The 27,200-nt window shown below is 37.8% G+C and overlaps 1 protein-coding gene across 1 annotated transcript in view; it reads right to left on the reverse strand.

The window, feature by feature from the left end:
• Nucleotides 1-27,200, reverse strand: part of CNTNAP2 (contactin associated protein 2) — a 2,049,865-nt gene that overhangs the window by 1,420,746 nt on the left and 601,919 nt on the right. Inside the window, exon 2 of the mRNA XM_057731238.1 lies at nt 17,822-17,932. Coding sequence (XP_057587221.1) covers nt 17,822-17,932 — 111 coding nt within the window. The remainder of the gene's footprint in view (nt 1-17,821; nt 17,933-27,200) is intronic.

The raw sequence follows: 27,200 nt of genomic DNA on the forward strand, positions 1-27,200 counted from the left end.
TGGGACTTTACATCATGACTGATATCTTGGGTCATGCTATTTATGACACTGATAATTTTCAGCAAAGAAATAATTGAATGATTTCTATTTTTAATGAGGTCCATTATCCTTGCTAAAGAATGCATTCCCTTGTAATTATTAAATAATGTCCTCCTGTCACCTTTTAATCATCAATCCCGTGAAACTTAATAGAAATTATGCACACGCAATGACTTGGACAAACTTTTCGATCATGATACTAAACAGGAAGTTCCATAGAATGTTGGGATTTGTGAATGCAACATTGCTTCTAAGAAGGCGTAGTCTACGCCAGAGTGACTAATCAAGGGCCATATTGCTAGGGTTACACCCATGAAACAAAGTACCCAAAGGCATTTGGTCCAGTCTTCACCGAAAGAATAATATTCTCTCAAACACCATGAATCAATCTGGTTCCATGAGAAGGATTTGCCTGCAGCTGTCCAAAACAAAGATCCTAGTTCTTCATCAGCAGAAGCAGCAGCTGTCTCTGGGTCCTGATGAAAGAGTTTTGGATGTGCACACCCCAACCCGATCTTGTTATACATCAGGCAGCATATACTGTACTATGTTCTGGTAAAGAAAGGATGCCTCTTGGGTTCCATCTTCTTCGATAGTCAACAGAGCTCCTTACTTTAAAAAAGCTCCTCTTCTGTTCCCTAGAGTTGTAATCCACACACTAACTACGCTTCCTTAGCTCCAAGCATACTTGCTGACACCTCTCATGTGGTTGAAATCCAATGCTGGGCCAGAGGCTATACTAAGCTACTGGCCCCACTAGGAGCCTCAAGGCTGGAAGAAGTAATGACCCTTCATTTCAGACACTCAAGTGGAACCCCCACACCCTGTACTTTCCTGAAGAATTTCCAACACTAAATAACAGCTACCTCATTCTTGTCTCTGCTACTATTGCTTTTCCTGATAAACTGAGGCTGCCCTGTGAGCTGTTATAAAGCACTTAGCTCCCTCCCTTACCCTCCAATTATTACAATTCTTTGTATCCCAGCTACCATTAAACTGAATTCTGACTCTCCCCCAAAAGAGCAACTTAACTTCACGTGGTTATACACTGCAAATCCCAAGAATCAGCATTCACGTAGACCTAGGCTGACCAGTACATATGGCTACCGGGCACCTGATCTGTGGCCAGGGAGACTACCACCTGTCCGAGAGACTAAGGAACTAAATTTAAAATTTTATTTTAATGTATTTAAAATTATATTTAAAAACTGATACTCAATTCAGTCATTGGAGGGCATTTTAAGTATTATGAGGACAACATGGGTATGTGAGTCTAGTTGTCTGACAATAAATTTTATGAAACTTAGGATACTTAGATTAAGGGACTTCCCTGGAGGTCCAGTGGTAAAGAATCTGCCTTGCAATGCAGGGGATGCCAGTTTGATCTCTGGTTGGGGAACTAAGACCCCACACGCCGCAGGGCAACTGAGCCCACATGCCACAACTAGAGAGCCTATGTGCCGCAAACTACATAGCATACTCACTCTGGAGCCTGAGTGCCATAGCTAGAGAGAAAACCTGCACATCACAACTAGAGATAAGCCCGTGTGCTGTAATGAAGAGCTCATGTGCCACAACAAAAGATCCCGCATGCCGCAACGAAGATCCCACGTGCCACAACTAAGACCCGATGCAGACAAAAACATAATAAATAAATAAAATATTTTAAAAGATACTTAGATTAAGTATTTCTAATAAAAATTTAGTTTCTGAATTAAGTGTAGTATACATACCATAGTTTAAAAAACTGACTATAAAGAAGCAAAATATCAAATTAACAATGTTTATATTGATTACATATTGAAATGACATTTTGATATATTAGGTTAAATGTAACATATCATAAAATGTATTCCACCTGTTTCTTTTTACTTTTTTAATATGGCTGTTGGATAATTCACAATTACATGTGTGACTCACTTTATATTTTATCGGATGGCACTGCCATAGACCGAAATGTGGGTGATGCCCTTTAGAGTCACATAGTGCACAACCTACACAACCATACTTTTCGGCTTTATCAATGACAGTGACTCCTCTGCAGCTCTTAGGACTGTGTAGTAGTAGCTCAACATCCCTCTTTCTTTATGGATCTAGAGGACCATTTTTTCTCATTTTCTAGAAACATTTTCAAATGAAACAAACAAACAAAAAATACACAAATCCTTGTCCATTGAGGTTAATGCCATTAGATTCTACCACCCTCTAGCATTTCTTGCTGTCATCTACTGAGCTTGTGATCACTTCCCTCATTTCATGAAGACATGAGAATCTGACTCCATTTTCCTCTTGAACTCAAGACCTGTCTTCATGGTGTCCACGCCTATCCAAAATAACTATCTCCATCTGTTTTTACTTCTTCACCATTGATGACCTTTCAAACACTGGTGATCATTCTTGATGGCCACACCCTGGATTTAGTTATTACCCAGATGTCTGATTTCTCTGAAATCTTATTCTTCAATAGCTGATTATCTGATTATAATCACCTGTTCCCCCAGTTTTTCCTTGTCCTTGACTATATTATCCATGGTCTTTGGTTGCTAAGAGACATCCTTGTCATGATACCTCCACTTTCTCTGTCAGGCTTCTTGGAGCCACTCCAAGTTATCTACATAGATGTAATCTCAAGGACCCTTATCTGAACATAGTTAAATTCCTGACATCCTGAACTTCATGTAATATATATCCACAGAACTCCAACCTAACTGTCTTCTCTTTTCTACTCCTATTTGAATGATCACTGCTAGAGAAAATGACAAAATTTTACATATTCATGCCTCTCTAAGTCATGAAATTGACAATTTTCAACAAGTGTGCCCTTAAGGATGTATACTAACATTCTAGTAGTTTTAGTCTGAGTCCTTATCATTTCTTTCTATGTATTTTCTAAAAAGAAAAAAATCTATAAGCCCCTCAATCCTTCCTCATCTACTCACAGCAGAGTTTCCCTTTAAGTTCACTGAGAAATCTAAAGTTATTAAGTATGATTGTCTTTGAATTCTTTTATTCTCTCTACAAACTCCTATTATATATCCACACAAATTATTACCTCTTTTCCTTGCCACATGCTAATTCTCGCTTTAAGTTGCAGCAAAACCAAATTACGAGCTGATCCTCCTTTAACAATGTTTTTGACTTGGATATCTTGGGTCATACAAAACTCTTTACAATGAGATTCTATGACGTAAATTCTATTATGACTTTAACCTCCTTTAAGAATTACTCCCTGAAGACTCCTCAGCAAATTAAATCATCAGTGCTCTGTGATGCCATCATAGCTTTCATATTCATATAATTTCACTGCCACATGGTGGTGTAATCCTTGTGAATTGTCATGTTCATGCCACACACCCCCCACCCAGTTCCTCAGTCTGTGAGCTACCTAATAGAAGTTCACTGTTTTATATAAAACTAAAACAAGGTGGCACTTAATAAATATTTGAGCTAGTGGAGTAGATAAGGAAGGAAAAAAGAGAGGGAGAAAGGAGAAATGAAAGGAGGAAGTATTTTTGTCTGTTCTACTAGAAAACTCAGGTCCCTCCATGGAGTAATGGGGAGAAACTCTAATAATCCTCTTCATTCAGATAAACATCCCTGCCCTTCTGATTTACACCTGGATGTCACCTGAGCCTTCTCCAAATTTGGACCTCGAGGCACTCACCAATGTGCTTCTGACAAACAGAGCCTCCCCTCATGAAGATGCCACTTCAGAGTTCCTACAACGTTCCCTTGCCAACTCTTCAGATGTTTTAAGTCCCACATACTAATGAATCTTTAGTAGTGATATGTGCTCAGTTCAATGCATGTTTATTGAAATGACTAGGCTCCCTTATTCCTTTTAAACTGAGAAACACTTCAAGTCTTATTTGGTTACTTACTTAGTCTTCTCTATTAGGACTTCCCAGGTCTTGACTTGTGTCACCGTGTATTAGAACTACATGAGAGGTCCGTGGTGGAAAGAATCAATGATGTTATCATCGTCTGTTTTACCACTCCAACAGAATTGGCCCTAGTCCATTTGTTCAGATGACTTCTTTGAAAAGACATAGCCGAATGTACCATGTTAGCCTTGTCTTGTTGAAGATTGAACAAATCTCAGTTTGCTAAAATTTAGATTTACATGTAGCATACAGGGTATTTTTTTTTACAGTTGTTTTGTTCCTTCTTTCAGATACAGGATGTCTTAGTTATAAAGAAAAAGAAAAAAAGAAAGATTGCTAATGTTCTCTCCCAGCCTGAATAACTCAGAGTTACATAAGTGTTTATGAATAATGAATGTCTAATTGAGGTGTCTGAAATAAGAATATCTGTACCATTCCAGACTGGAGTGAGATGTAGAATTCTCATTCTGCAACAGGATTTTTATTTCCCCATCTCTTCCTTCTGTTATCCCCATTGTTGGGTGTGAAACGAGCACAGATAACACTTCAGAGCTTCTGAAGGAATCAATCTCACTTTTTTTCCGTACCAGCTAAGCCATCCAAACAAAGAAAAAAAATGGTAGGGGGAGATCCCTGTGAGTTGAGAACAAAGTGGACCGTAAATCTTGATGAATCCAATACACAAAAATAGAATCCGAGGGGTTTAGATTTTAGTCTCAGTGAGAAATCTATTTGAATTTAAATTGCTGGCATTCCAGACGCTGATTAACATGTTCCAGGCTGTTAATAAAACATCTTGCCGTCTATCTCTCTTTAGTGAATGCTTGCCACTTTATTGATAAATTGCTAAGGAGAACTGATTATTTCCAAACGAATGTCATATAAATAGGAAAGAAGTTTCCAAAGCTCTCACAATAAAGAGGTATGGAACTACAACAAAAGGCCAGCATCCTTTCTTTCCATCTTACTCACTGAACAGTGTGCGGTTGTCTCTCTGAGTCCTCCTCCCCAGCACTGCAAAAGGCACAGGGGATCCTGGTGGGCATCTCTGGGCTTGTCCACCCACACTTATCCTCTCTATGAACCACAGGAAGCTGAGCTATAGACTAAGGAACCCCTGACCAAATCATGAATTTCAGGCAGTATTTTTACTGGAATCGCAGCATTAGGATATATCCAACAAGCATCCCCAACATGGGTCACTTGGGTGTCTCCTCCCAAGTCTGACTGCAGCTGTTTGAGAGTCAGGCACGCACGCCCGGGGAGGAAGTTGGGGCAGCTTGCTGGTTACAGAGTCTCTCTCTTCCTCATGCCTGATACCTAGTTAGTGCTAGTCTTTTCAGTATAAGACCAATAAACACTACTTGATGCTCAAAACACAACTATTTGCTTTCATATTTCTCTTTCAATTGTGGAAACTCAAATACAACAGTTTGAATTGATACCCGAAGACATTTTGTACTTCTCTGAAATTCTCTCTAGAACATTATTTTCTGTCGTCCATGATTAAGTCTTGAATTTTACATAGAGATCGACAATAATAATTTTGAAACAATTGGTCAAATAGCTTTTGATTTACTTATTCCAATACCTGCTATGCCGAAGTTGGGAGAAGAAATGGAATCAATTCCCTTGGCAGTCTCTAGGTTTCCAGGAAGTATGATCATTCTACTATACTAAACAGTAACAAAATGAGAGGCAAAATGTAACACTGTGGAGACCTTCATTTGGAGTAGGTGATTGAGAAGGATCCTGTGGGGGGCTGTTATTACTAATGCCAGATTATTGCCATCTCATACCACACAGAGATCAGTTACCGCACATCCAGTAGATTTGTAACATTTTCTATTTTGTGGTTTTTATTTCTGTTGTTCATTTCCTTTCACTTTGTACTGATTTACAGCTTTTTCTCCATGTGTGTTTTGAAAACTAAGAATGTTAGTGACTTAAAAAATACTGCTCCCGTCCGTTTCTAGCATATTGGTGCTGCACATCAGTAGTTTTTTCTTATTTCAATTCTTTTCTGGGAGACAGAATGTTGGTCTCATTGTTTTGTTCCAATCTTTGGCTGTTCTCACATATATAATATTTCAAGTACAGTAATGTCTTTTTTGCCTACCACCTTATACCATCTAAATACAGAAACATGACTGAAGGAATGTAGATTTTGGCTAGTCTTTGGGTGTAGGGGGAAAAGAGTGGGGGTGTCTTTTAAAACTATATTATTATATGTAAATATTTAAAACAGTGTCTTTATTACTCTTTGATTATTTAAAACAAAGATAATAAGCATGCCAAGAAATCACATGGTAGTATACACCTAGAAATAAAATAGAGAAATGAGTTGGTTTATTTTGGAAGACACCAGTGGGAAAAATTTAACTATGCTCTAAAACCAACTCAAAGAGTATTCCAATTTTTCCTAAAGAGAAGCTCACATAGGCAGGGAGGACATGTGGAGAAGAGAACAGTGAGTGCTTTTAAAGTCAGAAGAGTCTGTTTCAAATGTTCAAATCTGCTTTCTGTTAGCTGTAGCTGTGGGCAGGAATATAAACTTTCTTGAATTTAAGTTTTCTTACCCATAAAACTGAGTTTTATTCCTGCTAAATTCTTTCCTAGGGTTTTTGTAGGGCTCAAAGGAGATAATGTGTACATGCTAGCATTTGTTTCTACCTGTATTTCATCTCTGCTAGGCATCATCCTAGATGCTGGGTACCCGCAGATGCAGGAGATGTAGGGCTTGTGTTGCACTCACACCCAGTCTTATGGGCTCAGACAAACAAGTCCATGGTTCAATACTGTATCGTAAGTTCTGAGATAGAAAAAACACATGGTGCACCTTGAAAGACAGAGCGAAAGACTTCATTCAGCCACCAGTGATGACTTTTTGACAACTGTTGAAGGACAAGCAACTTAAAAATGTTGATGCTGTGGATGAAGACCAATCTATATAATAAAAATTGGAGGCCAATAGGAACTGCTGATAATGTCATACATTTTGAACCTAAGATGTGGATTGATTGCGGGGTTGGGGGGGGGAAGCTATGACGACACCCTCTGGTTTTCTGGCCTCCCTGGAACACATTTGTTGTGGGTTGCCTGCTTTTCCCCGGTGAAGAAGTGGTCATCATTTCTACCCTGCTTATGTGTTCCTCCTGTAGGAACTATTCAAAGCACAGTTTAATCATCCTCTTTCTGGGAACTCTACTTGGAGTGCATAGCCTTATCAAAATGTAAAAAGAAGAGGCTCTAACGATCATGTATGAATCTCTAACATCACAGAAACATGTAGACCACAGAAGCATATGGACTCAACGTCCACTCTCTAGAACCCTCCGAGAGGAACAGGAGGGGAGTCAATGACGCTTTTCATCATCTTAATAGGAGAGGCTTATAGGGCTTATCTTGTGTTCTAAGCATCAGTGGAAAGCAAAAACAAACAAACAAACAAACAAAAACTCAAATTAATAATCCACCAAAATACATATGTGCCAGAAACTGGCTAGGGAAAAGCCCACAAACCATGTGTGCTTTTGCACTGTTCACATGTACGCTCAGGCACAAACCTTCTAATGTAAAACAATTCATCCTGGAGGCAGAACAGTCAGCCTGGCTGCAGATGTCTGGTGATGTGGAGGCAGCAGATAAAATTCAGACAGGGACCTTCTAACTGAAAAAAATAGCATCGCCCATCAATTTTAAAGTGGAAAACAAATAGGAAGGAAGTAAATTCTGGAAGCTACTGAGGAACAAATGAAAGCAAAATAAAAGCACACAGCTTGAATTCCTTACATTGCTAAGAAAATAAAAATAGCTAAGAAAAAGTAAAATAAAAGTGACCTTGCGGTAAAAACCAGAGGAATAAAGCTTTGTACAATTTGTGTTTACATTTTAATGTTAAGGAGGCAAGAACAATAAAAGTAGACTGTCTTAAATGTCATGGTTTATTGTCAGCAATATTTGTGTCAAGCATATACGTCAGTTTTAAAGCGAGGGGATGAATCAGCAACACGAATGTGGGTTGCTCATTTGCAGAGTATAGGAAGGGCAGACGCTAATGGAGGCCGGACTGCTTTGAATTGTTATTAGTGCCAATATTTTTAGAATTTGTTTTGCAAGGCATGAGGATAAAAGAGAGGGTGATTCTAATTTTTTTATTCTTCCCAAAGAAAAACGGATGGAAAAATTCAGTGATTTGCTAACGGTATTAAGGCAAGGGTCTATTCATCCTATTAAGTATGACCTAACCCAGCTGCTAATAGAGCCATTACTAGGTTAAATCCTCCCAATTGTCTTGGAAATAATTTGGCCTGTTTTTTCTCTTACTGAATGAAATGAGGAGGAGGCAAATAGGCAAAAAGCATGGAACTTTCTCTAATCATAGGAGAGCAGATATTGAAAAACGATGAAGAGTCACTCATCTTGTGTAGAAGGAAGGTAATTATAGAGTTTGAAGTATATTTTTCACATGTGTGGTGGTTGGTGCCCTAACCTTGTTGAATCAACGGGTCTTGTGCAATGCCCTTCATTGGGCACTGACCTTCCTATGATCAGTTGATGTCAGTTTCCCACACAGCAACTTGTAGACATGCCATGCTCATTTCTGACCTTTGTTTCTTCCCAGAGGCTACACTGCTGCAAATAGGACATAGAGTGTATTCCTTATGGGCCAAAGACAAGATAAAAGGACTGATAGAACACGCTCTGTCACCCAAAGGCACCTGTTACCACGCAGATGCAGCAGCTAAAATTGAAAGCCTCATCTATGAAAGAAATATCCTGAAATAAGAGGGGCATGCTTGACCAATTCAGCATCATTACCCTGATGGTACCTGTTCCACAATTTTGAAAACACTGGGAGATACTAATGGGGACATTTCTCAATTGTTCTGCCTGTACATTCTAAAAAACTGATATTTAAAATTTTTATTTGGAAATGATGATAATAATGTTTGCTCTATTGCTGTCTGGACCCCAGTTGGCTACAACAGTGACTAAATAACTTGTGAAATAATTGTTCTGGAAGCTGAAGAATGTTAGCAAATACCCACCCTTGATTTAACAAATCATCTCAACAGAGAAGCAATAAGGGTCTGAAGTTTAAAGTGGATAGAAATCCATGCAATAAACATGATTCAATAGATTTGTCCATTCATTCAGAAAATAATTCTTTGAGAGTTGAACGTGTCCATAGTACTGTGTTAAAGTGCTCTGAGATTCTGTGAAAAATTCTATTTTAAGATGAATATATCTGATATGGTACAAATCATTCACATAAATTCATCTTCTTGTCAAAGATGTGGAAAATATTAAAGCCTATCTTTGACTAAAATTAGCAAATAGCAAAGAAACAAACATTTAATCTCTAAGCATACCACTGGCATGTATTCTGGAATGGTTTAGAAAGAAAAATTCAGCTTGTAAAAACTTTATTTTGTGAATGTTCTCTCCCAGATATCCTGGCTACTTTCAAAGTTATTTAGCAGGAAATACCACTGTGCGCAGAGGAAGTAGTCCAGACCACGAGAATCTGTAGTGGCTCATTAAGTTCAAGACCAGGGAATTATGATTGATCTTGGCTACAAGGTGAGTGTGTTCAGAGATGACAAGTTCCTAGAGATCATCTCTTCCAAGTTTCTCATTACTAAAGTGACATAACTAGGGAAAATAAGCAAAAGGGGGAAGTAACCCAAGATCTCCCCAAGCGGAGAAGGGAAACCTAGTTTCTCTAACTCCATGGCAACACATTCAAAAAGATATATTTAAACAGTATATCTTCTCAAAATGAATAATTATTTAAATATATTTGTTTGCTAGTTCAGATGTCAAGATTTCCTACCCCATATGTCCTAAACTTTGTAAGGCAAGTACCAAACAACATGGTTGTCAATACTGTGGGTAAAGCAAAATTACAAAGCATGTTGTCTCAATTGATTACTCTCAAATTTCATTTTAGGCAATCAGCTATTAATTTTGTGATATAAAGAGAGGGCTAAAAAATTAATATCCCAGAGCCATTTCAAAGATGGTAGCGGCGGTTCATGTAATGGCATTGACCCTCACCCAGCTTATGATTTTCTCAGTAGCAGACATTGCTATGAACGTGGCAAAATAGCAACTTCCTTAAAATCATGAACTAAAATTTCTTCACGTCAAATGCCCCAAATCTAAAGACTCCCTTTCTCCAATTAAACCTATCTGCGAAACCAAAAATCATCATCCATCATCCTATTAGCAAAGAGCCTTTAAAAGCAATATTTTTAGAAACACAGGAGTGAACTCACGGGACACAACTGCACTTCTGAGCATATTAAACAAACCCCATTTAAAACCACTGATGTGCAGAATGTTTGGCTAAATTTTATAAGAGCTTCTCTGAAAGTGAAAATGTGTTCTGCTAGCTCTAAAGAGGCTCTCTCTGGTTCCCCTAGAGAGGACCACCAAACAATATTTGCCTGGCTGATTTATTTGTGGAAACGTTGTGTATATACATGTGTGTGCTCATAGCTCCTATTCACATCACACACCTTGGGAAACAGTGCCCTACAGGAAATGCTGCAAAACCCAGCATAGATTTCTATGGGGAACCCAAAAGAAGGTATTAAACTTCCAACATTATAAAATTTGTTGCCAAGCAGAAACATAGTAATATTATTTGCAAATTAAAAAGGCATGTCTAAACAAAGTTATGAGTTACTCCCCAGTAAAAATGCTTCCAGCATTCAATCATTTTTTAGCAATATCAATGATACAAATGTATCCTGTATTGCACATTTAATTTTGTAAAGCTCCCGGTGAAGACAAAATTTTGATTTAAAATTGAGAATTAAAATTAAAAAAATAAATTAAAACTTACAATGTTAGATGGCAACTTTCTTTCACTTGAAAAGGTAAATACAAAGACCTAATGATAGCTTTAGAAGAAATCATTTAAAATATATTTTAAAAAATACTCAGAATTTAAAGAGATGAGGGGAAAAATGATATCTTTTATTCTCCCTAAAGTCCAGAACAATTATTTTTGGCTTTTCAGAGTATCATAAAATTAATAAATATATATTAGACTGGATTGTATAAGATCTAATTCAAATAATATAAAGATAATAATAAGAACAAAATAACATTTGAAATCACTGACATAAATTCATTTGAATTGAAAGGAGTTTGAGGTGAGACGACTAAGGGAACATTTAAGTAAACAGCAGTGCAAAACGTAAAAAATCATGAAAAAATTTTTTAAATGTCTTATTGATCTTTCAATTATTATATCATTTTTATCTTACGTGATGATAGAGGAAAAACACACACACTGACAAATACACAAATTCTAGCAATCACTTTTTAGGGAGGCATTGTTTTTGTAATGAGAAGACTATTTCATTCAATCCATGTTTCAAAATATTAATATCTGTGGTGTTGTTTTAGGAACTGAGGGTAATTGATGAGAAAGAGACTAATATTCAAATGCAATACAGTTTGTGTAGATTACTTCATTTAATCTTCACAATAGCTCTGCAAAATTGTATAATTGATTCCATTTCAGAATATAAACAGGGGTACCATACCTGCAGGATTACCCTGGTATAATTATTAATAGCACTGTCACTCTCGAAAGTTCCTGGATTGGATGATAAATCATCTAACCATAACCAGAGAAATCAGGAAGCTGAGATGCAGAAAGGCAAAATAATTGACTAATACCATCTCATCCTTGGTTGATTCCATACTGGAACCTAGTTATGCACGGATACAGGCACTCTCTTTCCACTACTCAGCACTGCATGAGAGACGGCAAAATCAGCAGGGCTTTGAAGGAGAGCAATTCGCAGATGAAAAAGTATAACCAGTCCAAATAGGAGTGTCAAATATTTTGAAATGCTACATGAGAAAAACAGTTCTCTGGATTTTTCTGCTCCCAAGGGTTTGCTCTTAAAAAGCAAATGCGCCTAGTAACACTTTGACCAATAAATTCATTCTAAAGTAACAATGAATCATTAGTGAGTGGATTAAGAGAAATACTGAATAGGTGGTAGAGGCTAGAGAAGGAAAAGAAGAGAAATAGTAGACTGGAAGCTGCCAAAAGGGACAGAAGCTCACCGATTGGGAACTTTAGTCTATTTCATACTTTAAGCGGTGATGTTACAATCTAAGGGAGGCGCTTCCTAATAAAGGTTAAAGACACTACCTGATCTGGCAGATATTGATGACCAGGCCTAGGCAATGGAAAACAGAGGAATGGATCAGGGAGTAGAGAGGGCAGAAGAGCACCAGCAGGCAGCATCGATGGCACAAAGAAAGACAAAGTTCTCATGGAAGCATTGCAATTACTTTCCCCATTCATAGTGTATCAGCTGCTGTTCTGGGTTTAATTAGTTGTGGCAGACGCTTTCACTATTGAAAGCAGAAAGAGGAGAAAGAATAGAAAGAGGAAAAGGAGGGGTGTTACAAATGTAACCACGGGACAAGAGAACTCACAGTGCAATGGAGGAGAGGAAATTTGGCTTTCCGGGAGCAGCTGGAACAGATCTCTGAAAAGCAGAGAGAGGTATGATGATTTGCTGAGCCACCTAGGAGTTGCAGGAGGTGGTCCACATGTGTAAGTGTGTAAGTGTGAACTGGAGAAGAGGTTGGCACTATGCTAATTCCTAACGCTCCCTCTTAGCCAAGGCATCAAGGCATGGTAGCAATGGTTAACTTCGGTGGTATATTTTAAGGGAAGGGAAGGTTGCAGTTCTGTTTAAGATACAAGTGTGGACATTAAGAGACCTGCTCCAGCGATCTTTCCAGATGTCTCTTATACACATATTCCTCCCCAAAGTGATCATCACTTTTATGGCCTACAGATGCAATCTGTTCTCCCTGCTGGAGGAAATTAAGGGCACAAAAGTACAAAAGAACACCAACACTATAAGTCTCTGCCCTTGGGCTTAAGAGAGAAGACAATAGGTTCCTAAAACAGGATGAATTATCCAAGAAGCAAACCTAAAAACAAAAAGTCTGAGGAGCAGCAAGCAGTGAAGTATCTACTAAGTAAAAGTAAGTGGCAAAAGGGTGAAAGAAGCTTGACTCAAATCGTCCATGTCTTTGTAGGTTCTACCTCTGGGTTAATTCAAATGCATCACTGATAATGCTTCATGTTTTTAATCAGGAGTTCTTTGGTAACTAGGAAGACAGACTTACTAAAATTAGCTCAGGCCAGAGGAGGTGATTATTAGAATTAGAAAGCTAAGTTTCACAGGCTCAAGCAGAAGTACAGCCAGAGGCGATGGTACACAGGCAGTACCTCTATGTCCATCCTCTATGTGGACCCCCGTGGCCTCGAGCCTTCACTTCTCCAGCATCCGCTTCACTCCTGTCAGCCTTATTTATACATGGCCTAGCGTGCTTTACCCAGTAGTTCTCTGGGTTCCTAAGTTGATGTTGCATAAATAAGACAGAGATTCTGATGGCAGCAGTTGAGATCGTGGGTTCTCTCTCATCACCTGCGGCTACTGGGGAGGCGAGGGCCATGTTGTAGAACGATCACCTCTTTGGGGCAGTAGACAGTGGATGATTTCTACAAAAGGCATGCGGAGTAGGAAGTTGAAAGTTCAGCAGAAGAAATGATTGGCATCTCTAACTTGTTCTATCTAACAAGGCTGCTGTGATGATCAAGGGACATTTAAAACACATATGAAAGCACTTTATCATCTGTAAAATACTATATAAATGTAAGGTGGTGGATACCTTCCACAAAACTCTCAAAGGGTTAATATCTGCGCTACCCTTTGAAAAGAGTAATCCATCTAATTGCTATTGACTCAGAATGACAGGAGACTAGGAAACCTTCAATGCATTAAGAATGTGAAGATAAATCCAGAACACTGGTCATAGGAGGTAGGTATTGTTCCAAAACTAACAAACAAACAAGCAAACAAAAACAAACAAAAAGCCTTAAAGCAGTAGGCTCCAAAAGATGATTGAATTACAAGTGGATTTTTTTCCATTTAAACATTGCATCTCCCCCCAGTTTTATCATGTTCTGGTCCCTGACATCAAGGTTGTAGCAGATAAATTTGTAGTGTGGGGACCCAAAAGCTAAACTCCATTCTATAAATGTATGTCAATCTGTCATCTGAATGTATATTTGCATCTGTACTCTGCTTTTCTATGTATTCATAAATCTCTCCAAAGTGTATTTGAAGACTCTCGTTTAAATAAATGATAAAACTTGAAGCAATGTTTATCAACATAATGTTCAACTGAATTTGTTCTTTTCTGTACATGTATAATTAGTAAGTCACATTCTTTTATCTTTCTCTGGCAGTATAAGATCTTCCTGCTTTCAGATGGTTATGTGGTGTGTCAGATGATTCCTGCCAATAATCAAGTAAAAAAAGTATATCACTAGCATTTCTTGCTTCCCTGATATATACCTTATTTTTTCCTCCCTTTGGAATTCTCTGCTGTCTTTATTTTTAAGATATATAATTTCTGTGCTGCACTAAAAACAAAACAAAACAATTCTCAATCAATGCTGGTCATTAGCCATTTATACCTTAGCGTGAATTTCAGCCAACATGGCTCTTCTGTCAATGGCATTTGCATATAAACTTTATAATGAATAAAAAGCTTTGTGTTTCACTGAGATAACCACATGTGGATTTCTTTTCCTTTTTTCCTGTAGAGGAAATAACCCTCCTCTCTGATGCTTGCTACCCTGACCCATACTGAGGTTATCAACCTCAAGCAGGGTTAAGCTAGCCCTGTGCATGGGTGTCCTGTATGTACGCGCAGAGGCAGGTGAGCATGAGCAGTGGCGACGTGGCCAGGTGTGTGACAGTCCCCAACAGGTAGACTGTGCAGGGGGGCTGGGTGGGGGGGGAGTTACAGGCAACTATGCCCGTACACCACTGAGAAGCAAAAGGGGTTTTGGAGAGTCAAAATATAAGTAACTAAACCTCTCCGTGTAACAAATGTTGATAAAACAGACCATAGGCAAGCGTAAATCTATAACTACAGCAAAGACAATGCTCTTCCCCAGCAAACTGCGACATCAGGTTTTCAGCCCAAAGCATGATGATGCATCGCATCAACAGGCAGAGACATAAACTACCAGTCAAACAACTAAGAAATCATAAGTTTTGTTTTATAATCTTTTGCCTTCAAAACAGATTTCTTATTGGAAATCCATTGTACTTATACCTCTATCTCTGTACATATATCTATAGGCATAGATATACACATCTTATAAACTATTAAGAAACCTATAAACTATAAAGAAAGTGAAGACTTCCTCAAATCCCATCCTCCAGGTTAAAAAAATGTTAACATTTTAGAAGTTTAATTTCAGATACCTCACTCTACATATATAAATAGATAAGTAGATAAATAGCTCTAAATAATTCAAAGGGGCAATGTACTATTTTAAAACAAAAAATATTTTAATATAACTTCACTAGAGTGAGAACAAAGAACTGTCGATGTTTCTTCATAAAATATATTAATTCCGAAAAAGAAAACAAAAAGAAGATAAATCTGCACTTAAAGTTACACATCTAGTGGCCTCCTGCTCTGAAAGGTTGGGGGTGGGTGGGGAAACTCATAGCTAATCCCATAGTTTGGTATTTTTACATTCTTGCATCTGTAACATTGACACTCTGTTCTACAACAATCATTCCCAAGTTATCTAGTCACAATCTTACATTTCAGTGAATTCACTGCTCAGTACCCATCATTGGATCACGGTTTCTTTATTCTTTTTTTTTTTTTTTTTTTCTCCTTTTCACTCATCTCACTGTTGGTTGGATTGTTCCATTTCTATTCCCGAAGAGGCTGTGTGCTGGACATAACTTGGCTTGCTCACATTCACTGGGTATAAAATTCATCAGTCATATTTTTGCACAGAACTTTCTAAGGAAATATTTTGAGACTCTGCTTCCTTTCATTAAAGTTGTTTCTGATCTCTCAACATCGTGATACTTCTTTTAGGGACTATCACATCCTCTTGACATCTGGGGATATAAGTATTATTTCTTTTCCCTTTCATATTGTGTTCCACATCTATTAGTACTAGGCTGGACTGCATCATAATTATGATTTTGTGTATGGCAAGTTCTATGTTTCATGTTTTTCTATCTATATTCTTTTTTTTTTTTTTGGTTTGTTTTTAGTCACTTTTATGGTAAAGGAACACATTAAAATTTTTGTTACTTCGACATATTTAAGGAAAATTTTTGAAAACTTACAGCAACTCACTAAGTCTCTCATGCCCATAGGCTGATGAATATCACATGATAAAAAGAGTAACTACACAGATACAGAGAACAGATTGGTGGTTCCCAGAGGCACAGGTGGGGGCTTAAGTGAAATGAGTGACGGGGGTCAAAACGTACAAATCTCCAGTTATAGAATAAATAAGTCATGAGGCTGTAATATGCAGTATGGTGACTATAGTTAACAATAACGTACTACATATTTGAAAGTTACTAAAAGACTAGATCTTAAAATCCTCATTGCAAGAACAGAAGTTTGTACCTATATATGGTGACGTTAATTAGACTTACTGTGGTGATCATTTTGCAATACATACATGTATACACATAGGAAATCATTATGTTCTGCACCTGAAACTAATATAATGTTATGTCGATTATAGCTCAATTAAAAAAAAAAGTAAACAGCTCACTGAGACAGAAAGCAGCTGGTGAACACTACTTTTAAATAAAAGCTATATATATTTTAAATTTATATTCCTCTACTTTTGCCTGTGTATGTCTTTCACCAAGTTTTCTTTTTTCTTTTCTTTTTTCTTTTTTTTTTTTTTTTTACTGATTAAGGTATCTTCACACTTCCATGAATTTCTGTATGTGTATACACACACACACACACACACACATATATATAAAATTCTACTTTTCTACTTTTTCCTTACATATTCTCTTCTGCCTTTTGGTCATTCTCAATCTCTCTGATATTTTCTTCTCTCTTTTCTGATATTTTTTTCTTTCTTCCCCTCTTTTTTAGCTGCTCTTTGAGTTTTCTCTTGTTCTCTTTTTTTTTTCACCTGTATGTTTTTCTCCCTCCTTCCCTCCCTCCCTCCCATGCCTTCCTTCTTTATTTTTTCACCTTTTTTTTCTGAATTGGTTGTGATTTAAGCTTAGTATTTCCTGTTTTATTGAAAAAAAGTTGTGTTCTTTGTTGGTTAATACATACTTATTCAGGAAAATATTGTTTCTTTCCAAGTTGTCATTTGTTAATATTTATACCAGCATTCCTTTGAAGCAAATGCATTTTATGTTTCTATTCTTAACCATCTTCTTTTACTCTGTATCAACTGTTGTCTACTTTGAAATCATCATTTACTAATTAATACCATGACTTTAAAGTCCAAAAGTCAAATTTTAGCTGCAAATATACAAAAATTTTCACATGGCTTTAATAACAAAGCTAAATTCTGGGGGAGAAATTGCAAAGAGTCATATTTTTTCATCCTGCATTTTCAATAGAAGCTAAGTGTGTACATTAATAAAAAGGGGAAAAAATGAATTGCATGGTACACATATTTGGAATCAATTCTTTTTAACTTCTTTCTAAATGATTTTCTGATTAACAAGAATTTCCTTAACTCAAAATTTTTGTCATTTTGAATTCACTATCATATGCAAGTCCAAAATTTCTTCCTCTTTAATTTACCATCTCTTTTTTCCAGCCTAATTTTTTCTATACCACTCCACAATAGTGGCTACAAAAGAGACTTACAGTAAGTGTCTACGTCTCTGTTAACAAAAGCGGGGTGCATGATTTTGGGTGCCAGCTAATAGCCGTTGTACAATAAAATATATTTTAGAAGTGCAGTTGTAAATATAGTATGTTTTCATTTAACCATTTGTGGACAAATGAAATAAAAGTCATCTTACCCCCTCGCTTGTTGATCTTGGCATAGCCAGGAGCGTAGCTCCCAGACATAGAGGATGAGCTGCTGAAAGCTACATGAGAGAGTCCGGACACAAGAGGTTCATCACATTTTTCTGAAAAGAAAAGAGAGAGAGATTCAATAAAGATCTTTAAATAATCATTGATATATTTTGGTTAATATAATCATTTGACATAGTAAAGATTTTAAAATCTATGATATGGCATCTAGCAAATGATGGGAATATAGGTAACTCAACTATGATAATTCTAATAAACCACAGGCACAGTTTAAACAGGCTTCTGATTCTCAAGAGTTATAACTATGATGAGCTGCTTTATTCCAAAGCACCTCAATGTCTCAGAATCACGAACAAAGTTGTGGTTGTTCACTTCACAAGCTTTGGAATCTGGCATCTCCTAAAATCCTTCAGTTATTTATTCGTTATGGGGATTCAGGGTTAAAACATGGAGATTGGAGGAGGGAAGTCGAGGAGGAGAATTATCCAAACTAAAAGATTAGGGAATGGGTGTCAGTAGGAGAACACAAGATAATCACCAACATGAAAAGCATTGCTGTCTAAAACTATTAATCAGGTCCCATCAAACTTGACCAATCAACTGCATTGGCACCAGGTGGTCCCTCATTTCTCCTCCTCACTTGGCTTCTATGCTGCCACTAAGTTTTTTTTTCCCTCCTCTCTTACTACTGCTGACCCTCCCATTCCACTTGGAAAGATGGTTCTCATCTTCCTATCATCTGAAAGTTAAAGTGCCCAGGACTCAACTCTCTGAGCTCTTCCCAGTCTCCTCTAGCTCTCTGGGAGACTGCAACAAAGGCCGTGTCTTCTCATACTGGAATATCCCAACTCCTACCACCTCATGTCACCTGGTCACCTGGTCCAAGCAGCCATCTGTGGTCACTGCATTGAAAGACTGAAGCGTCTTCCTGCTTTCTCCCTTGCTATAGTCCTTCTGTACACAGCAGCCAAAGGGACAGTTTTAAAAATACAGGTGAGTAAGGTGACTCCTGCGCTCAAAATATGCTCTGGCTCGGGCTCTCATCTCCTGGAATGAAGTGCAAAGCCCTCCAATGACCCACAGTGGTCCCTGCACTGATCACATCTTCCTCATGCTTGTCCTCTACTGTCAGCCACTCTTTCCTTCTAACTGCAGCTACAGACCTGCTCCTGCCGCGCCCTTCGCTGTTACTCTTCTAGGGACCACAAGCCTTGTCTGTCACCTCCCCCAGGCTCTGCTCAATGTTTATCTCTCACGGTGCAGAGGGGCGAGCCTTCCCAGTCCAGCCAGCTACATGAGTATAGGGTGCTGCCCCCACTTCCGGCTTTACTTCTCTTTATAGCATTTAGAGCTACCGGATACGTTGTGTTTTCACTTAGTGGTTTGGCTGCTTTTCTTTCCCACTGGATTGGAAACTCTATGGAAATAAAGTTTGTGATAGTTTGCTTAATGCTTACTTTCCAGTGATGTGAACAGCACCTGGCACTTGGCACATACTCTCACAACATTTGTAGCAGGAAGAGAGGGAGGGAGGGAGGGAGAGAGGGAAGCAGGAAGGGAGGAAGGAGGGAGGGAGGAGAAAGGAGGGGAGGAAGGAAGGAAGGAATAAATGAATGAATAACAACAATAATAACTAAACCTGACACACTCACAGAGTCTCGAAGCACGGCACTGAATTACAACATGGTGCGGCACCTAATTTTGAGAGATGGTCTTAAATCCCCCAAAAGTGTTTACATATGCTCAGTATTCTGTTTAATAAGACATAGAATGACACTGTATTTTCTGGAATGGCTGCTCTCTCAGATATTCATAAACAGGAGAAAAAAAAAAACTTGCAATAGGAAGAACTGTTGATTTCTACCAGAGCTTTCTTGAAAAGTCACTCAAGTGGAGTGAAGTCCTCAATGATACTGGGGACACGAATTATTATTCATTATCTCACCACTCAAGTGTGTACAAAACTGAAGTTAAAATGAACACATCCATCCTTGTAAAAGGTAGTTAGCTTTCTTATTTTTCTTAGTTATGCTGCAAACGCCTCTGGGAAACATGGCATGTGCCTATGAATATATTGCCCAGAATCTTAAATGTAAAAGAATGAAAAGATGAACATAAGATTTATTTTAAAAGCATCAGTTCACAAAGTGAGAATCAACAGTGAAGGATTCCATATTAATTGTTTAAAAATTTACTCTTCAGTTCAGCTGCCAGTGAGCACACATATAAAACCTTGATTTCCTAACTTCTCACTCAGTCTAACTTTGTACAATCTTTTGATGTTAGTGCTGCATTTCACGTTAAGGAGTAATCGTTACTTCGAAAGTTTCCATTATATTAAGAATGTGCCACTGTTCATTCATTTTTATTTTATTCATTCAAATAAAACAAGAACCTATGACATATACACATATACAAAATACATAACCAACAAGGACCTACTTTATAGCACAGAGAACGACACTCAATATTTTGCAATAACCTATAAAGGAAAAGAATCTGAAAAAGAATATATATATACATACATATATACATATATAACTGAATCACTTTGCTGTATACCTGAAATGGACACAATATTGTAAATCAACTACAATTAAAAAGAAAGAAAATAAAGTAAAACAAATAAATTAAACAAACAAACAAAAAACCTTTGCTATTGCCAGGCACAAGAAATGAAGCAGTAGATCAAACGAATAATGTTCTTGTCTTCATGTAATTTATGTTTCAGTGGAAACTAAAAACTAATTAAAACAAAAACAAACAGGAAAAAACATAAAGGTTAATTTATAGCATGAGGGTGATAAATACTACAGAGATATACTAAGTATGAAAGAGGGGGCAAGGAGTTTGGGGGGTGGGGTGGAGGCTGAGAGAGTTGCTGTTTTTTGCTGCCTAAGTCAAGAAAAGCCTCTTTGATCAGGTGACGTCTGAGCAGTAATCTGAAGGAAAAGAGGAGGTAAGCTCTGGTAGAAATCAACAGGATTGTGCCGGGAGAAATGTTTTCTAATCTAAACCTGCTCAATAGGGCTAGTTTATACCTGATAGTAAGGAATGACACATTTTTCAAAAGTAAGTATCAATGCATACATATTGTTACATATACACATGGAAAGTAATTAAAATGAAGTTGATAAATAAGTGATTCATTAGGTAGTTTAAATTTAGAACTAAAATACAGCAGTTATAAAGCCTGAAGATATTTTATCCTTAGTACATTTAAAAAAAAAATTCGACTTCTGTAACTAATTAATCATCTTCATACCAAATTAAATTTTTTTCACTAATTTGTAAAACTCATATAAATCAGAATAAAAAATTAGAATAAAACTTGGATCAGGAAAGATGAGAGCGTATAAAAATTATCTGCTTTAAAAAAAAAAAAAAAGACTATGAAATGACCACCAGAATTTAAACATCAGCAATTTCACAATCTTCTAAATTGAGACAAAATCTATAACCATATAATTAAGAAAAATGCTACATGAATTGTATGTTCTCCTGGAAGATGTGAATCACAAATATTTATTGAGGTCTTACATTATGCTTTTTATTGTTCTAACCACTTTGGGCAACAAAATCTATCATCTATCTATCTATCTATCTATCATCTATCTATCTATCTATCTATCTATCTATCTATCATCATCTATCTATCTATCTATCATCATCTATCTGTCTATCTATCATCTATCTATCTACCATCTGTCTGTCTATCTATCTATCTATCTATCTATCTATCTAATCTATCTATCATCTGTCTATCATGTATCTGTCTATCTCCCATCCCCTCATGAGTGGCAATGATATATGGACCAACATAAAGTAATTAAACATGAAACAAGAGAATAGTACCAAACAGTTTGTGATTCAAGGCTGAATAGAATATAATCAAGTACTGAAAGTAACAAATAGATTAAAAATGCAGGGCTGTTGGGTAGGTAAGTTCCTTGTCACTCCTGGCTCTATCCTAAGTGTGTGACCTTGAGTATGTCAGTTAACGCCTTTCCTACAGATGACTCACATATATTATGAGGAAATTAGCTAAGCTTCTCGCAAGCTCTAAAACCCCCAAGCATTGTCAAAGACAAGAGCCCACAACTACATCCCACAGGCGAAACCTGGCCCATTGATGACTGTTGCAAGTAAAGTTGGGTTGGAGTGCAGCCCTACTCTCTTACTTATGGCTGCATTCACTGCAGCAGAAAGTCACAAAAAGAGATCATACGGCCTCCAAAGCTAAAGTATTTACTATCTGACCTTTTATAGAAAAAGTTTTCCAAGCTCTGGTTTAGTATAATAAATATTCCATGTATCCACAAAGAAGAAAGACTAATGATCACTTATGGTAACAGGTAACATACAAATAAGGAATACGACCTGAAGAATTGACAGAATATAGATGAAGAGGCTTCAGAACATCGTAGAGAGAGGGAAAGCTTAGGCAAAATCAGGAAGGCTACAACGGGGATGAAATTTCCTGGAGATGGTTGTAGCTGCAACTCCACGTGTGCCCATCCTGGCAGACTGACTATTATGATGAACCATCCATTTTTATCTCTGACTGTAATAATGGTTATTACATATTCCATCTTCCAAAGAGTCAGCTTGCTTGTGTTCTAGAACATGTGTCTCCATATTCTGCAGACATTAAATATTAGGAAATCAAGCAAATCCCTGGAGAAAGTTAGAATTTTTATAGTAGTAGCAGAAGAGAGAGAGAGAATGCTAACATCTGAAGTAATTTAGTATTGTATTTTCTCATACTGGGATGTCTTCCAAAACTACGGCCACAGAGTTATGGCAAATATTTGGTCTCCAGTGTACTTCCCTTCCAGGGAATCTTGGATGAGAACTAGAGAAGCAGATGGGCCTTGAGTTTTATTCTCATACAATCTCAGTCAATCAGGAAGGCAGACTAGCTGTGAGAATTCTGTACGAATTCAAGCTGGAACAGAGGAGGTGACTGACAAGGAGAGATGCAGTGGCTGTTGCCCTTCGCCTATGAGAGCGTGGCTGAGAGAAACCTCTACTGGCCAGTGGTATGGGCAGGAGTTTGCAAGGTCAAAGGACTTCAGAAGAGATGTAACTGACAGTAGAGTATCATTCAAATGTATCTGTGATTAAAAATAATGTTGGATAAATTTCACAACACAACATCTTTTAAAATTATAGCACTTAAAATATATGTTTTATACCACACATTTAGACATACAAGCTGAATACCCAGAAAACAATTAAAAATAGCAAAGGACTCCAAAATCAAACAGTGCTATCAGGATGGAAATTCTAGCAACATCTTCGATTCATACTTAGAAAAAAAAACAAAAACACTGAAAAACCATACTCTCAGGGGAATACATCACTCAATGGTCTCCTTACATTCTGTACATTTAATTCCTAACTTTTGAAGCTAGAGCTACATTACTCTACCTGCCTTAGGTTTTATGACCCTTCCTCTCCATTGTCAGGGCAAATTTAAGAGGCCAACCCTAAACACTTCTATTTCCAATCAATAGCCTCCTGCCTTGCTCCTTATGGCCAGAACTATCTTGAGTTACAGGCTAAATGGTTGTGCTAATTCCCTTCTCTGGCTCCCCTAGCAGCATCTCAGTTCCTCCCAGAGATGGTCTGTCTTCCCCTGATACTCATTTCAGGGTCTGGAGTCCCATCTCAGTGCTCCAGGACTGCATCATGCCTCCTGCTCCTGAATTTCCTGATGCTCTGTCTGCTCACGCAGGTGGCCAACTATAGCCAGTCGTTGTCCTCACCAGCTGAGTCTGAAACTACCAGTGTACCCACCTCCTGATGACAATGTTATCTTCTGTACCATCTGCCTGACTTCCTACATAAAGCATGCTTTTGGTTACATTGCTTCAAAGACAGTGAAAAATTCTTTGGACAAAGAAAATATTATTTCTTGTCTAGCCTAGTGGATAGTTTCAGGATTTGAATGAAAAGGAGACTGAAGTCATGACTCAGGTGCTTCCTGAGTAATCACTGTGGTTAATTCAGCCCCTTAAATTCTTCACAAATTGTAAGGAGCATCAGTTTCCACACTCTGACCAAGAGAAGATGTATGGGATCTAGCACTTCTTTAGTGTAGAGACTTTATTCTCAAGATTATGATTCCTTGTTTTTTTGTTTGTTTTCAAATTTTCCTCTCAATAAAGAGGAGAGAATAAGGGTGGGAGGGAGAGAAAGAAAGAGAGAGAGAAAGAGGGAAGGAAGGAAGGAGGGAAGGTAGGAAGGAAGGAAGGAAGGAAGGAAGGAAGGAAGGAAGGAAGGAAGGAAGGAAAAGAAAAAAGAGAAAGAGAAAGAAAGAAAGAAAGACACAGCACTAACAATAACTTCACAATCTGTTTCTTTACAGCTGTGACAGGCCCACTACTTTCATTCCCTATGAACTTGGGCCGCTGCTTCCAGAAGTGCTCTGTTTTGATGCACTTAGAAACATGGTGCTTTGTCTTCTTTCCTCAACATGCATTAGTTGAATAGGCTCTGCATTTTTCACCTCAGAACTCTGCTAACTTTAGCATTCTATTAAAAACCAAAACAAACTGCGCGCATGTCACATGTGGAAATCCCATGCCCCAAATACTTCTCTCTATGGAAAGGGTGTAATCCTATCCGGAAGCCAAATGTCTTTAAATTTAATAATTTGCGTATGTATTTTGACATATAAGTATTGTATTACTCCTTGAATGGATGGCAAGTACAGGAAATATAAATATGACATTCTCTTCCAGTATTTTTTATAATTTTTTTCAAGTTCAGTTATTTTAACTTAACCTGTTATGATAAATATTTTCTTGGGATAGTTGTGATCTTTCAAAGGTAGCATTAGGTTGAGGTTTTCCTAATATTAGCACATGGAAGAAAGAGCATGCTCTTTACAATAAAAAAATTGAGATTTTATTCCTAAGGGCCAGAATTTGGATGACTAACTTCTATCTTATCCAGAGCCTCCTCAGTTTCTCCATTACTTCACATGTCCTTTTCTAGTTTGGGGTCAGTTTTCCTATGATTTTTTTATATCATAGCAATAGAAAGTAAATGGCTAAAAAAAAAATCAGTGTTACAGGAGCACTCTAGAAAAATGTTTGCTCCTCCTTAGGGCAAAAAACACCGACTCCAGCTCATCTCCTATTTTATATATCTTCACTTCCATCATATTTTGCTTCCACTTGTATGATTTGTGCATTGCTTTGTGCACCTCCTGCTCCAACTTCCTTGGCCTACTTTTTGTCACTGGAAATAAGATCCATTTTTCCCCTGATCTTACAAAATTCCATACAATACAGAGGAAGGATCTCATCATCTGTAGAAGTAATCACTGTTACTAGTCCTCACATACACACACACGCACACATTACATTTAATATAACATACAGGTTTAAGTAAACGAGAACATTTACAATCTGGTCTTTAGCATACTTTGACCTATTATAGAGATTTCCATGCAAATATTGCCTTCTGTTTTAAAATAAAAATATTGTTTTTATGTGTTTAATTTTCTATAGGGGCCTTTATTATTTACATCTGATCTGCATAGCAGGGTTAAATTCTTGCACAGAAAATGCCAGAGTGTTAGCTCACTGGTAAAATGGATTCTATAATTAAGTGGAGAATTAATCGTCTTGTCATACAATGTATGGAAGAATGGATTTGGTTTTCTTTACCTTTCCCACAAAGACCTTCGCAGTCATGAAGAGAAGTACGATTACTTTGCCATCAAATGCTAATTTAGGGAAAAGTTAAAGACAATGAATTTAAAACTAAATCAACTGAGTGGACGTATTTTACTTGATATGCAATGAAAATCATTAAGTGAAAAAAGGAAACATATGTCCCCCTTTTTTCTCCTCAGTGAATCCTTCCCCTTTACTACTCAATGGAGGTGACTCTGTTTACTTTGTGGTTCCTTTTCTATTCAATGTGACACAGCCCAGTGTGCTACCATATGCATCACAGCAGCCTTGAGCTAAATGAGGCATCTGTCCCTCTTCCATCTCAGTAGCATAAACAGTAGAGACTGTTAAACCAAAATCAGCAAATAAATAAGTAGTAACAGTGATAATTTATTGAGTACTTATGTGGTACTCAATAAATACAGTAAATATTCTGAGAGAATTCTCTCAGTGAGTGACTTTAGTAAGATTTTGACATAGGTATCATTACCATTTCACAGATGAGGAAGCTTGAGATCTCACAGCTAAAAGAATAAGAGATCCAAGACAACCAAGTTGTGCCTGATTACAAGACCTATGTTTCTGAGGTCTACATTTCAAGGTCGCGCCATCTCCACACTCACTTGGGATAAAATCTGTGTACGTTGCATTGGATTTATTTCCGGGTGTGCAAATCTCCTCAATATTGAAGTGGTCAGATTTTTCTAACCACTTCCGATTTTGATCGCAAGAATTTACTTGAAGTGATACCATATATCATGATATTGAAGCAACTTCAATATCATGTCCACAACAGACTCATACCTTTCAACTAAAAGGAAGAGACTCTTGCAGTTTTAAATAGGTGTTGGCAGAGAAAACCTTGCAGAATCAGCCACTCAACTGATACACCTACATCCAATAAATACAACATCCAGCAAAGTACATCACACTTATTCCATTTATTCATGTCACAAATATTTATTGGGCACTTATATCCTGCTTCAACCTTTATGCCTTTAAAATTCATTTTCTTCACAATTGCCACATGGTTCTTTTAAAATTGGGGATCGGATTCTTCCTGACCCTTGCTGCTGATGGAATCCCCTCGCACTGAGTAGGGCAGCAGTCTCCAAACTTTTTGGCATGAAGGACTGGTTTCATGGAAGACAATTTTTCCAGGGACAGGGATGGGGGGTGGGGGGATGGTGCAGGTGGTAACGGGAGCCATGGGGAGCATCAGATGAAGCTTCACTCACTCACCTGCCACTCACCTCCTGCTGTGTGGCCCCGTCCCTAACAGGCCACAGACAGGACCCCTGGAGTAGGGAACTCCAACTCCACCAAAGCCTGCGATGGCCTGGCCCTGAGTGATCTCTGGTGTTATTTCATCTGTCTCCTCTGGGTCACTAAGCTCTAGTTTCACCCTCCTTTTTCTTTTTCAGACATACCAAGCACACTGCCTCTCAAGGCCCTTTCCCCCACTGCCTGCCTCCCGGCTAGAATTCCCTTTGCCAGGTCTAAAGAGGGCTGGCTCCTTTCCAGGCTGCCCCCAAAGCAAACACCACCCCCTCCTTCTCTGGCCAGTGTCTAAATTCACCTACTCAACTTTCACCTTCATATCCTCCAGACGTGACTTGGTATTTGATCGCATGGTTTTATTTTGTCCACAGAACCGGTCATAATCTAAAAT

This window comes from Hippopotamus amphibius, chromosome 4, assembly GCF_030028045.1.
Source record: "Hippopotamus amphibius kiboko isolate mHipAmp2 chromosome 4, mHipAmp2.hap2, whole genome shotgun sequence".
NCBI lineage: Eukaryota > Metazoa > Chordata > Mammalia > Artiodactyla > Hippopotamidae > Hippopotamus > Hippopotamus amphibius.